Genomic DNA, 14,147 nt, shown 5'->3' with positions numbered 1-14,147 from the left:
GCGGACTGGTACGCGGACTTAAGTACCCGGAATAAGTTTGTTTTCAATTCACAAACTCCAGCAGAAATTCTCGGGATGAGAACCTCCGACAGTACGCGGATTGGGTACGCGGACTCTAGTTCCGGTTTTCCTGAGCAGCAAAGTACGCATACTTTGGTTCAAGGAATAAGGAATTATACATGTATGAGTTACCACACAATGCTTATATCCCACAATGGTTATATAATCTAAACTCTCATTTCAATCATTGAAACATTCTTAGAGGACGTTATATAGTTGTTGTTCACAAACCATTTTTCGTCAAAGCCATTTTCAAGTGATTGAAACTTAACATGACTTTCGTCACTAGTAAAGATGAACTTGGACAAATCAAAAGCTTACCAACACATATTTTGAGAAATAGATAAGCGAGATAAACTCGACTCGGAATAGCAAATGTGTATAATCAAAGTCTATATAGCAAAACGACTTTTGTCTCAAGATAGGAGATATAGTAGATAGACTTTTGAGTGATAGATAAGTTCAAGTCTCCACATACTTTTTAGTCGATGAAGTTCCACCAGTTCCTTGAGTATTTCTTCGTCTTTGTATGATGATCGTCATGGAGTCTTGAAAACAACTACACTTTCTATCTTAGTCCGAGACTAAGCTAATAGTAGACTAGAAATCAAGACTTGTAGTTTTGATTACTAACATTGACAAACATGCTTGAGATAGCAACGCTTGCGAGTTCGACCGAGCAGTGCTCTAACAATCTCCCCCTTTGTCAATTTTAGTGACAAAACTATCAATACATATGTGAAAAAGTAGGGGTCTAACAACCACACCCAATATTTCGAATAGCAATCTGTATGGACTAACTCCAATTAATATACTTTTAAGAGAATCAACTAGACAGTCATACTCAATCTTAATGAAAGTATATCAAAGAATTATATCTCTCTTTCTTGATTCAATAATTACTCAAGCAAATAGAAATCTGCGAGTCTAATTGAATACAAGAGAAATCACTTGAACGGTACCAAAGACCAATGTTCAAGTATCAATCAATTTCAATCAACAACCAAAGGTTGGATTTCCCAATTTATTGATTCAAACGCACAACCTGTGATATTTCAACTATATAACAAAATATAATGCGGAAAATAAATAACATAGACACCAGAAGTCTTGTTAACGAGGAAACTGAAAATGCAGAAAAACCCCGGGACCTAGTCTAGATTGAACACACACTGTATTAAGCCGCTACAGACAGTAGCCTACTACAAACTAACTTCGGTCTGGACTGTAGTTGAACCCCAATCAATCTCACACTGATCCAAGGTACAGTTGTGCTCCTACGTCTCTGATCCCAGCATGATATCATTGGAATTTAATTACCTACCAGTTTCACATTCTGGTGCACATATATATCTATACAACACAAGATTAACGAGCTATTGAAGCAAGGCAATAAAGACGGGAGCTAAACAACCCACTGAGTCAGAAGTATATGTTGATGTTTGAAGAGAAAGCGAAGGAGACGATGACGTGCTACAACCACTCCTGAATCCTGATTCTAATAGTGAAGCACTTCAAGAATGATACAAGCTCAAGATGACCAAATAGGCGCACAAAATGAGGCTATCAAAAAGTTGAAAGAAGATAATGAAAAGTTCACACTAAACATGATCCGGAATACAACAAAATCTGGTGTAGACTCGGGATGTAGTCTTGGTATTATATTGTTAGTGGTGGCAGTGTTTATTTATTTATTAGTAGAGTATATTTATTAGGTGTTTTTCAGTTTGGATATTGTTTCAATTATTTATTTTAATGGTTAATTATTTTTTATTTAATTAATATTATTATTTAAATGTTTATTTATTTATTGTGTAATAAATCTCTTTGGAATGATCGGTGATGATATATGCTAGTCACCAAATAAAATTTAGTGACAAATTTGGCACGTAGTGAAAATAGTTAGAGACAAATAATTTTGTCAGAAAATAATTGTGCCGAGGGCAGTGTTGTGTCTCTAATAATTTTTGAGACGATTGACTTTGTCAGAAAAATTATTTTGGAGACAACTATGTTTGTAGGTAGAGTTGTTTCGGAGACGATGTTATTAGTTGGTGGAATAATTATATAGAGACAATCCTAATTGGTCATTATACTTTTATTTTGAGACGAAAAATTTCGCGGCTAAAACTATTTTATGTGACGAATTTGTATCCTTACTAAAAATGTATTCTGAGGCAAACAAATTTTGGTGCTAAAGCTATTTTAAGTGCTAAAGTATTTTCCTCACCAAAAATACCTAGAGTGACGAAATTCTTCATTACAAAATTAGTGAACAATGTCAATTTTATTTACTCACGAAAAGATAGTTTTGGTGGCAAAAAGGCTTATGTCGCTAATTAAAAAAATTCGGTGACTATTTTTTAAGGACGTCACAGAACACTTTCAACGACTCACTATAGGTGATGATTTTTTTTGCGCCGCTGAATTCTTTTTGCAACGAAGAAATTGGTTTTCGTGACACAATATTTTGCCACTAAAGGCGACTTTTCTTGTAGTGGTTACAGCAAGACCTTTGTTCCCAGTGTATTTTCTACGATTTGGGCACTCGTTTGCAAAATTACCAAAACCTTTACACTTAAAGCATTGTGGCATATCCTCGTCATCAGCCTCGTTAGCATCCCTGTTTTTAGGAGGAACACGATTGTGAGGTTTATCTGATGACCTAGGTTTGTCTCTTGAAAACCGTTTACTTCTCTTCAATAGAAGATCCCTAAACTGTCTTGTGATCAAGGAGACTGATTTGTCAAGATCTTCATCTGAAAAATCACTCTCATACTGATCATCCTCAGAGACATAAACACTTTTACTCTTATCAAGTAATTTAGTGTTCTTTTGTGCTTTAAAGGCAACATCCTTTCCAATTTTCGATGTATGCTCATGGTCAAAGATCTTTAGCTTTCCAACCAATGTATTTCTGGAAAGATTATCAAGGTTATTTCCATCAACGATGGCATGCTTCTTAGACTCGTATCTAGATGACAGTGATCTGAGAATTTTCATCACAATGTCCTTTTCAGGAATAGTCTTACCCAATGCAAAAGATGCATTAACAATTTCAGACACTTTGTGATTAAACTCATCAAATGTATCTTCATCTGCCATACGAAGGTTCTCCCAATCGGAATTAAGGTCTTGAAGCCTAGCTTCCTTTTCACTGGAGTTACCTTCAAATACGGTTTCTAAGATATCCCAAGCATCTTTAGACCTAGTGCAATTAGACACATGGTGCTGAAGATTTGGGGTAATGGCATGTATGATGGCATTCAAACCGTCGGAGTTTTGCTTTGCAGCAAGTATCTCGGCAGGACTGTATTCACCAATATTCTTGGGAACGTTTACATCTCCAACTGCCACAACGGGAGCATCATAGCCATTAACAACATATACCCATGATTGAAAATCACGTGTTTGAAGAAAAGCTCGCATAGAAATTTTCCACCATAAGTAATTAGATCCATAGAAGATTGGTGGTACGTTAATAAAGATATCACCTTTGTCCATAGAGTCAGATCGCCACAAACATAGACTTGTAAGGTCTTAACCGTGTTTGCCTGCTCTGATACCAATTGAAAAGGAGGGGGTCTAACAACACCACCCAATATTTCGCTTAGCAATCTGTATGGACTAATTCCGAAATACTTTCTAGAGAATCAACTAGACAGTCAGACTCAATCTAGGTAAAAGTATCTCAACGAGATAAAATCTCTCTCTTGTTTTGATTTACTCAAGTTAATAGAAATCAGCGAGTCCTAATCAAATACAAGGAATAACTCGGATGGTACCAAAGACCAATATCCGAGGATCAATCAATGACAATCAACAACCAAAGGTTGGATTAACCTAGTTGATGATCTAACGCACAACCTGTATTATTTCAATTATAAAGATAAAACAATATAATGCGGAAATTGAAATAACACAGACACCATAAATTTTGTTAATGAGGAAACCTCAAATGCAGAAAACCCCCGAGACCTAGTCCAGATTGAACACACACTGTATTAAGCCCTACAGACACTAGCCTACTCCAAGCTAACTTCGGACTGGACTGTAGTTGAACCCCAATCAGTCTTCCACTGATCCAAGGTACAGTTGTACTCCCTACTCCTTTGATCCTAGCAGGATATTGCGCACTTGATTCCCTTAGCTGATCTCACCCACAACTAAGAGTTGCTACGACCCAAAGTCGAAGACTTGATGACAAACAAATTTGTCTCATACAGACAAGTCTATCGAAGGATTAATCTGTCTCCCACAGATAAAACTAAAAGGTTTTGTTCCGTCTTTTGATAGTAATCAAGGTGAAAAGGAACCAATTGATAATCTGGTCTTATATTCCTGAAGAACAGCCTAGAGTTATCAATCACCTCACAACAATCTTAATCGTATGGTAGAGAAACAAGATGTTGCGGAATCACAAACAATGAGACGAAGATCTTTGTGATTACTTTTTATATCTTTCCTATCGAAGATATCAATCTCAAGACAATCAATATGATTGTACTCGTACGATAGAAGATGCAATATCAGATTACACAACTACGATAAAGTAGTATCGGCCTGGCTTCACAATCCCAATGAAGTATTTAAGTCGTTAACCTGGTTTTAGAAGAAGAAAACCAAAGGTTAAAGGAGAACCGACTCTAGCACGCAAACTAGTATCACACGTAAGGTGTGGGGATTAGTTTTGCATTGATGCTAGATGTCCCCTTATATAGTCTTTCAAATCAGGGTTTGCCATTAAGTTACCTTGGTAACAAAGCAATCAATATCCACCGTTAGATGAAAACCTGATTTAGATTCAAGCTAATATTTCTCAACCGTTAGATTAAAAACTTAGCTTGTTACACACACTTGAAATGCACGCTTCTAGGTTTATTAACCGTACCCAAAAGTATGCACTTGCTGGTTCAATAATAGTTAACCAAAAGGTTAGCCATATGAGCATTTCATATCAACCATGTTCTTCTTCACCATAACTAGTTCACATGACTCAAATGAACTAGTTAGAGAGTTGTTCAATTGCAAGGAATTCTTATGTAACTACACAAGACACAATTGAAGCAAAGATGATTTGATTTGCTCGAATCCGTTCATGAACTTTTATAGCCACGGTTTGCAAACTGCGTTCCTTAGTCTTTTTAAGTTTAAGTTTAGAAATCATCTTCAGATATATAACCTTCTTAAGTTCGCAGACTTGGTTCGCGGACTTAAGTTACCGGGCAGAGTTTACAAACTCCAGCAGAAATTCTCGGGATGAGAACTTCGCTGGTTCGCGGACTTAGCTTCACGCACTAGTTTGTCAACTCCAGCAGAAATTCTTGGGTTTGAGAATTTCGGCAGTTCGCGGACTGAGTTCGCGGACTTGGCTCACGCCATTCTTCCGGTTATCTTGATCAACAAAGTTCGCAAACTTTGGTTCAAGGAATAGGACTTATACATAAATGTGTTTCCACAACAATGCTTATGTCCACCATTGGTTATGTAATCTAAACTCTCATTCCAATCATTGAAACATTCTTCGTCAAAGCAATTTTCAAAGTGATTGAAACATATCATGACTTTCGTCACTAGGTAAAGATAAACTTGGTCGTAGCGAAAAGCTTACCAACACATATTTAGAGATATAGATAGGCGAGGTATACTCGGCTCGAAATAATAAATGTGTATAATCAAAGTCTATATATAGCATACGACTTTTTGTCTCAAGAAGTAGGAGATAGAATAGATAGACTTTTGAGTGATAGATAAGTTCAAGTCTTCACATACCTTTTTGTCGAGAAGTTCCATAGGTTCCTTGAGTAGTTCTTCTTCTTATATGATGAATCGCCATGAAGTCCTTGAGCTCAACTACACTTTCTATCCTATTCCGAGACTTAGCTATAGTAGACTAGAAATCAAGACTTATATTTTTTATCACTAACATTGACATACATTCTTGAGATAGCAACGCATGCGAGTTCGACCAAGAAATGCTCTAACAGAAACTATGTACATGGCACAACCTCCAGGTTTTGTTGATCCTGACAGACCAAATCAAGTTTGTCTTTTACACAAAGCTAGCTATGGATTGAAGCAAGATCCAAGAGCTTCGTATGACAAACTTAGTGCAGCCTTGCTATCTCTCAAGTTTGTTCACCCTGTTGCTGATTCCTCTCTGTTTGTTCACAAGGATGGCTCTCAACTTACAGTTTCTTTGGTGTATGTTGATGATATTCTGCTCACTGGCTCTTCTTCTGCATTTCTGCAATATGTGATTTCTCAGTTGCAACTAAAATTTCCAATAAAAGACTTGGGTTCCATAAATTATTGTTTAGGACTTGAAGTGAAAAGAGATTCCAACTCTTTGTTCCTTTCTCAAACTAAATATGCAGTGGATCTGCTTACAAGAATTTCATATGGAAGGAGCTAAGCCTTGTTCAACACCAATTGCGGCATCTACAAAACTCAGAAAAGATGATGGTGCTTCGCTAGAAAATCCCACTGAGTTTCGATCACTAGTATGTGCACTTCATTATCTGACTTGGACTCGGCCTGAGATTGCTTTTGCAGTGAATATAGTCTGCCAACACATGCAACATCCAACAACTACACACTATGCTGCTGCCAAGAGAACTTTACGCTATGTTAAAGGTACACTTGACTTTGGTATTACTTTACCAAAGGAGCTTCTTTTTTGTTAGGATTCTATGATGCAGATTGGTCTGGGAATGCTGATGATAGACGCTCTACAGGAGGATACTGTATTTTTCTTGGTCCTAACATCATTTCGTAGTCTTATAAGAAGCAAATTATTGTTGTTAGGTCCAAACTGAGGCAGAATATAGAACATTGGCACATAGTGTTGCTGAGATGGTCTGGATTTGTTATATTCTACAGGATCTTCACTTTCCACTACCTGCAATTCCTAAACTGGGTTGTGATAATATCAGTTCTATTGCTTTGCCATCAAACTCAGTTTTACACTCTAAAATGAAGCATGTTCATTTAGATTACCATTTTATCAGGGGAACTGGTGCAGTCAGAGGCCTTGGATGGTCTAATGTTTCAAACATTGATCAGCTGGCTGACATTTTCACAAAGGGACTCTCTGCAATTCGCATCTCCTTACTTCAATCCAAGCTTCAAGTTGTTGTTGCACCCTTCAGTTTGAGGGGGGATAATAGGGCAGTGCAGGATAAGCTGTGCAGTGGTGCAGGTTCAGAAGAATTCAAATTATTTTCCTCTGATGTCTCACGTGTTGTGCATGTGTTTCGCTCACACAAGTATTCTGTATGTGTGTCTGTAATAGTTTTGTCGGCTTAACCATACTATAAGTATGGGTTTGTATCAGCTGTAAAGTTAAGGTTGATTTTAACTCTTTCTGTAATGAATGTGTGGTGTTAATTGATTGATGATGAAACACTCTGTTAGGAAAATTTGCTATTTTTTTTACCATTGTTGTCGCTTAGCAGACATGGATGTCTCTGCAGCAAATTCCCGGAACAGGAAGGTCGAACCAGCTAAATCCATATTTTTTTCAGCTTACGCCTACAACAAACCATGGTTGGATTTCCTTTCGGTTAATTTATGTGCATAAGCTCGCCAATTGTTTTTTATACTGCAAACTTTGCTGAAAGCTGTGGCTCAAGTCAGTGAATATTGGAAGCCTTTTGGACAACATTGTGATAATCACTGTTAATTCTGCATTTCCATTCTCAGCAAAAACTTACCATACGACTGACCACGTGATCTCTCGGCCGGCGACAACATTAGCTCAATCGATTATAGCTCCAAAGTGTGGCAACTAAATATTCCCCATCATTGTTTTCAACTCGAAAATTAGTCTCACCAATGTAGACTCTCCAAAATTACGTTTTTGTCAGAGTCTCTGAGGATTCGAACCTCGGGCTTTGGACGCAAGTAAGTGTCGGGCCGACTTGGGCCATGGAAAACCGATTCTTTTCTCATCCTCCGTCGAACCCCCAGACTAAGAAGCATTTTGTGATGCATCATCATTCAGGCTTATAAAAATCGGAGATTGAAAGATGCTTAGGTTGAGAAGCAGCAGCAATGGCTTCCCAAAGCAATTCATCACATCATCAATATCTACCACTATCAACCATCTACTTCAATTCTCAGATGTTGCATCAACAACATCCATAAACCCTAAAACCCAAAACAAATCACCCTTAAGCAGCTCAATTGGTTTAACAACACGTGGAGCAATAGCTGCAACTTCAGTTCTCAATTTCTTAAGAGAAAGTGGATTCAAAGATACCCAAATCAGGTGCCTTCTTTCTACTCCTGCATTATTCTCTTCTTCTGATGTAGAAAAAACACTAAAATCCAAAATTAAAGTTTTTCTAGATTTGGGGTTGTCAGTTCCAGTTATTAAGAGATCAAATTTGTTGATTCAACCCAATATATTGTTCTTAACTAAGAAATGTGGTGGCAAAAATCAGAAATTTCTATTAAGTAATGCAAGACATTTCAAGAATAAGCCTGATAGAGTTGATGATGATGAGAAAAACAGTCTTAAAGAGAAGGATTTGATAGAGAAAGGTCCAAATTCACCTATGGAAACTATCCTAGGAGAAGTTAGAATTCGTTTCATGTGGACATCGTTTGGTCTTGGTATGACATGGTTTACGTGTTACTGGTTTTCAGAAGAATTCATTTTCCTATTAGCTAAACCATTTCTGACTTTGAATTCGGATTCACATTTTGTTTGTATACAATTGACGGAGGCATTGTCGACGTATCTTGCTACGGCGTCGACAGCGTGTGCTTATTTTGTGTTTCCGTTGCTTAGTTATCAGTTGTGGAGCTTTTTGATACCAAGCTGTTATGAAGAGCAAAGGATGAAATACAATAGGGTCTTTCGTTTAAGTGGTTTTTCGTTCGCTTTCTTCCTGTGCCTTACTTTTTCTTATGTGGTTCCGAATATTTGGCACTTTTTATACTCCATGTGTGCAACATCTACCAATTTGCTCATGATCACGTTACAACCTAAGATTTATGACTATATCATGTTGACTCTTCGAATTTCGTTGATTTCGTCGGTCTGTTCCCAGGTGCCTGTTCTTTTGATCTCTTTGCTAGAACAAAAGGCTCTTTCTGTGGAAAGCTTTACGAACAATCGTCGTTATTTAATGCTTTTTTCTCTTTTCACGGCTGCTCTTTCCACACCTCCGGATATCTGGTGTCAGATTGTCGCCTGTTCTGTTCTTTATTCGACCATAGAGTTGGCTATGTTTGTGGCATTGGTTAAACAAGTTCGCGAAGGAGTGGAATGAGGTTGTTTACTGGCTGATCTCGTCCTTCAAGGTTGTTTACTGACTCATATGCTCTACATGTGATGAATGGAGAGGTACTTTCTGTCAGCAATAAAGAGGAGATTTGTCTTGTTTATTTTCTCATGCTCCCACTGTTCTTTATTTTAGAGCCATTGATAGACTCACTTGTTACTTGACTATACTCTCATCATGTATTCACAAAGTTTGATATTCATTAAATTGACGTTTGGAACTTTTGTGTTAATCTGAGAGCTCCATTATTGAATTATTTGGGTTGGATTTGAAAGCTGAAGAGTGTTTTTCAGTAATTCTTTTGGATCTCTATCAAGATCAAAAATGGAAATGGGGTTTTGTTTCTGTTAGGAGTATTGGATGATCTTTTTGGAATTGCAGTTTTGGCAAGGATACTTGGAGATGGTTGTGTAATGTGTTCCACTTTTAAATTCCTGGTGGCTTTCTGGCATCTTCTCTGTGGCTAAGAATAAGAGTCCAGTTGTTAAGGAAATTTGGGTTGTTGCTGCCTTTTGTACAATGGTGGAGTTGTTTTCTCGTAAGTAGACTTGTTCTTGAGGAGTCTGGTAGAAGCTGAACATTAGAATATGTCTTTTAACCAAAGATTGTGGGTTGAGATTGAAAGGTGATAGGTGGTCTGAGCTTTATGATGGTCAAATTCTGCAATTCTTTGGGATAATGAGCAGGAGAATGAAACTTGTGAGAGCAATTCAGTGTGCTTGGGATCATCCAGTTGAAGGCTTTATTATTATTTGCTACGATGATGCAGAAAAAGAGAATCCAGGCACATCAGGTTTTGGTTTTATTGCCAGAAATCAATTTGGTCTTGTGTCAAGAGCTGTAGCTGGGGGTTTGGGTTGTGCTACTAACTTCATAGCTTAAATTCTCACTATTATGTTTGCTTTGGAGTGGGCCTAATAGTCAGGAATCAGAATTGAAGATGGTGTTGATTTCGTTAGACTCAAGTGCAGCTATTCTTTGCATGCTTTCATGGCAAGTAAATTACTTTGGTGTGTCCCAGCAAGATGGAGAAGAACCGGGAATCAGTTTGAGGCTATTGTTTCAAACATTGCTACTGTGAAGTTAATTTTTCAGCAGATAGATTGACCAAGAAAGGGGCTCAGTTGACAGAGGGAAATTTCTTACTTTTGATTCCATTCCTCCTACTCTGCCTTACTTGGAATGGCCTGATCAAAATTACTTTCGTTTTGTATAGTGTACTCTGTTGTAACCGGTCAGGTCTTTCTAGTTTGTTGATTGCTTTGCAACGTCTTTTGGCTGCTTTTGGCACTAAAAATAAAAATAAAAATCAAGGGAAGTTATTCAGTATTCTGTTTAGAAGTGCCAATAGTCCTGTTATATTAACTTCTTACTTGTGACTTACTAGTTTGGGTAGTCACTGAAAATATAAACTTTTTAAATTTACAATTTTTTATCGTGCTTATTGATAATTCAGGTATTGGCCAGGGAAGGTCACCATGCACAAGTTTATCTGGGGGATCTTCAGCTGTATGTTTTGCGGAGCGCTAAGCAAGGTTCTGTGTTCTCATTCTTGTTCTTCTCTTATTCCACTCTCTTTTGTTTTCGTATCAATGTTTACCATGCTTATTTATATCTCTCTAGTAAATTACTGACTTCCTCGGAATCCCATTGCTTTGTTTGAGAATGAAAAACCACCTTTTATGAGATGTTTACTGTAAGAAAAATTATTTTTGAATTGAAAGATGAATGTTAGAACCGAAATTACATTGACTGGAAAATAATCTGTTAAGGAGCCTGCCATGTTTCTAACATGGATCAGTTCATCACAGCCATGATAATAGAAGACTATAATCCCAAGTCCTTGAGTTAGTGACTGTACAAACATGCTTTATGCTACTAGTGCCTGGGTTAATTAGGAAATTCCAGTTTCCCTCGCCAGTTTCAAAGTTGAAATGTTTTCACTTTCCTTCTTTCCTCATTCCAACCCACATTGAGATCGGTTTATATGAAAGTTGTCTATTTATTGGTTTCCATTACCCTGCCTTGCAGAGAATATCAATCTGTTGTCTGTCATCTGGTAAATATTTTTCTAGAAGTGATTAGTATTCTTCATTGATAATATTGATTCAGATCTAGTTTGTGATTCTCATCAACTAATTTATATTTGTTAAGGAGACAATTACCTCAGTAAGATCACTAGCGTTCACTATTATGGCTCTAGGGATGGTTTGATAGTAATTGATCCGGTGATTTTGATGTCCACCAATATGAACAAAGCTTAGAAATAGTCAGGTAAACTTATCCTAGTTTCTCGAGGAACTTGAATGTCTCAATATTATATGGTTGTTTTAAATTCCCATTAAGACTACGAAGTGACCGCATTAATTACTCTGCATCAGTGTTAACTTATACCCTGAAACTAGGTAAAACAGTTCAGAAAGAAAGAGACATGCATCCTGTTTCTCGAATGCCTGATTTTATTCCTTGGTGATTAGTTATTACAAACAAACAGTAGTAAACATTAACAAAGGTTTCAGTCCGCCATAAATAGTAGTTTGTCCTCCCTATTTCAAGGAACTCCACAGTCACTTCACAGCTTGAAGTGGTTTAAGGCCGAATCTCTGCTAAGTCCTTTAGAGTGGTAATGTTCTGTGTAAGCTTTAACTGTGGTATGCTTGTATATAGAAGAGTTTTCATCAGACAGCTCCTCTATAGGACCATATAACCTTGCGGTACTTCCTCTGAAAAAACATGCCACTGATACCCTTGGTCCAGCGCGATTAGCAAGTACTCGATGGACGGCATTTTTAAGCTTGCCATTACTGATAAGCTGATCAAAAGAAAACGAAGAGAGAAATTAAACCAATATTGTAACCTTGATTAGTATGTAGTACTTGCTCAAATGTTGGGATCGATTCTTGCATGAGTAACAACATATGGATTGAAGGAGACAAATTACCTGAAGAAAATCGCCGATATTTACTATTAGAGCATCGGGGATAGGCTTGACAGCAACCCAGCAGTTCTGATTAAGAATTTGTAGTCCACCAAAGCAGTCTTGGAGAAGAATAGTGAAGAAACTTGGGTCTGAATGCTGAGTTGTACCTAGGGTCAGTTCAGGCTCTGGGCATGCTGGATAATAATGACAATTAAGTGTTAACCATTGAGCAAAGTCCATGCCTTTGAGGTGGTCTTTGTTTAGCCCCAGAGCGTCTGAAAATAACTCAGACAGAGTATCTCCTAGATTCATAATATGCTTCCAGTAATCGAGTACTATATCCCTGTATGAAGAGTAGAAATAAACATCACTGAGATTGAAATAGATCAGTGCTTTATGTACTCTGTATGTAAAATTTAGTAGTGAAGATTACCTGCAGGTGTCTGGCAACTCCTCTGGATTCATAGGATCATCAGTTAAAAAAAGACAGCGAAGGGTATCCCTCCAATTAGCAGATCTGGATCTGTAAAGATCGAAATTGCTATCGAACTGCACTTTTCGACTGGTGTCTTTGCTGTACAACTGTTTCTTGAGCTCTAGATCTTCCTCATGAAATCGTCGTACGCCTTGGATCATCTCATTAGTTACACTTGAAGAAATTCCATGATTCACCAGTTGAAAGAAACCCCAAGTCTCTGATGCCAGTCTAACCTCATCGATTATCTCCTTGCGTCCTTAATCAATTGAAATTCCCTGCAGGTCTATCAGAGGAATATCAATTTTATTATTATCATCCTCATTTTTGAATGCTAAGTCCTCTGCGACCTCATCAGGCGTTCGAACAAATATTCTAGGGATCCTTTCTGTTCCTGCATCAACTAGCCCCTTGACACCAGCTTTCGTTTCGTCAAAGGCCTTCAACTCTGTATTTCGATCATAAATGGGAACTTCTCCTCCAGCAGGAATCTCCATTCTATTGAATTTGTACTACTGGGTCAGAGTTTCTACAGATATCTGACTGAACTGGTTGTAAGATCTGATTCTTTTTTGAGGCAAATATCCTTTATTGAAAGTTGTTCTGCTTCATCTACTACTGATTCTATTCTTTATTTACACTACAAAACAATCAAAGTCTGACAGTCTCTCTCAACTACCGGATGATTAAATATTCCCTGCCACATGTTTTCTCCCACTCACACTGGCTCTGCAGTCTATTTCGATGGCTGCTATAGGACTTTCCTGATTTGATGGGTATATTTTTTAAGGAGAAAAAGATATACTTATATAGAGGAGGGATTCCCTGTCATTTTTATTCTCACGCTATCTCACACGTTTGGATGTAATTTTTGCTAATAAAAATTATGGGGATATATTCCTCTTATGAAGTTATACGCTCCTACTGAAAATAAGTGTATTCCTAGACGTATAACACCACCCTCTACTACTTTGAAAATGAGTCGTTGAAAATCAACGTATTTTTAGCCATTGAAATTAAGACCGGTAAATTGAGAGATTTTATATTTCGGAATGTGCTCATTTTTTGTAGGCATGTAGAGTTTTGTAAGAGGAATATATTCCCAAAATATAGCTTCACGTCCGTTATGGTTTGGTTTTTATTAGCAAATATCATGTCCAACGTGTGAGATAGTGTGAAGGGATCCTTCCTCGTAAAGAAAGTCTAAATTCTTTTAAATAATTTGGACGAGTCTTTGATTTAACGAATATTTTTGCAGGTATTATTCTAGCCAATCATAGGTAAATTGATTGGCCGTGATACTATTAGATTAAAAATGATTATTTGGCAACTCCGTGACATCTTTTTCCAACTTCTCTTAGCTAACTAGAAAGAGTAAGCAAACCTTCTCCTACCATGT

The 14,147-nt window shown here is 37.4% G+C and overlaps 2 protein-coding genes across 2 annotated transcripts; one reads left to right on the top strand and one right to left on the bottom strand.

The window, feature by feature from the left end:
• The first annotated feature begins 8,060 nt into the window (after positions 1-8,060).
• Positions 8,061-11,019, top strand: LOC113325828 (uncharacterized tatC-like protein ymf16). The gene has a single exon (XM_026573696.1). It carries the CDS (start codon positions 8,091-8,093, stop codon positions 9,339-9,341), a length of 1,251 nt encoding a protein of 416 aa, XP_026429481.1. The 5' UTR covers positions 8,061-8,090; the 3' UTR covers positions 9,342-11,019.
• Positions 11,020-11,792: 773 nt separating this feature from the next.
• On the bottom strand, positions 11,793-13,388 carry LOC113325840 (1-aminocyclopropane-1-carboxylate oxidase homolog 1-like). Its single transcript, XM_026573708.1, has 3 exons — positions 12,707-13,388; positions 12,295-12,616; positions 11,793-12,165 (listed from the first exon to the last, which is right to left on the bottom strand). The coding sequence occupies exons 1-3, from the start codon at positions 12,907-12,909 to the stop codon at positions 11,926-11,928; spliced, it is 765 nt and encodes a 254-aa protein (XP_026429493.1). The 5' UTR covers positions 12,910-13,388; the 3' UTR covers positions 11,793-11,925.
• Between the last annotated feature and the right edge of the window lie 759 nt (positions 13,389-14,147).

The sequence above is a fragment of the Papaver somniferum genome, unplaced genomic scaffold (assembly GCF_003573695.1).
Source record: "Papaver somniferum cultivar HN1 unplaced genomic scaffold, ASM357369v1 unplaced-scaffold_0, whole genome shotgun sequence".
Lineage (NCBI taxonomy): Eukaryota > Viridiplantae > Streptophyta > Magnoliopsida > Ranunculales > Papaveraceae > Papaver > Papaver somniferum.
Note: the sequence above shows the minus strand (reverse complement) of the source record. Positions and strands in the feature narration are given on the sequence as shown.

Excerpts from the sequence above, each read along its gene's own strand:
- LOC113325828 (XM_026573696.1), top strand. The coding sequence starts at position 8,091 with ATGCTTAGGTTGAGAAGCAGCAGCAATGGCTTCCCAAAGCAATTCATC.
- LOC113325840 (XM_026573708.1), bottom strand. The coding sequence starts at position 12,909 with ATGATCCAAGGCGTACGACGATTTCATGAGGAAGATCTAGAGCTCAAG. Across the intron at positions 12,617-12,706 it reads GAGTTGCCAGACACCTGCAG|GGATATAGTACTCGATTACT; the intron begins GTAATCTTCACT and ends CTCTTCATACAG. Across the intron at positions 12,166-12,294 it reads ATATCGGCGATTTTCTTCAG|CTTATCAGTAATGGCAAGCT; the intron begins GTAATTTGTCTC and ends TCTTTTGATCAG.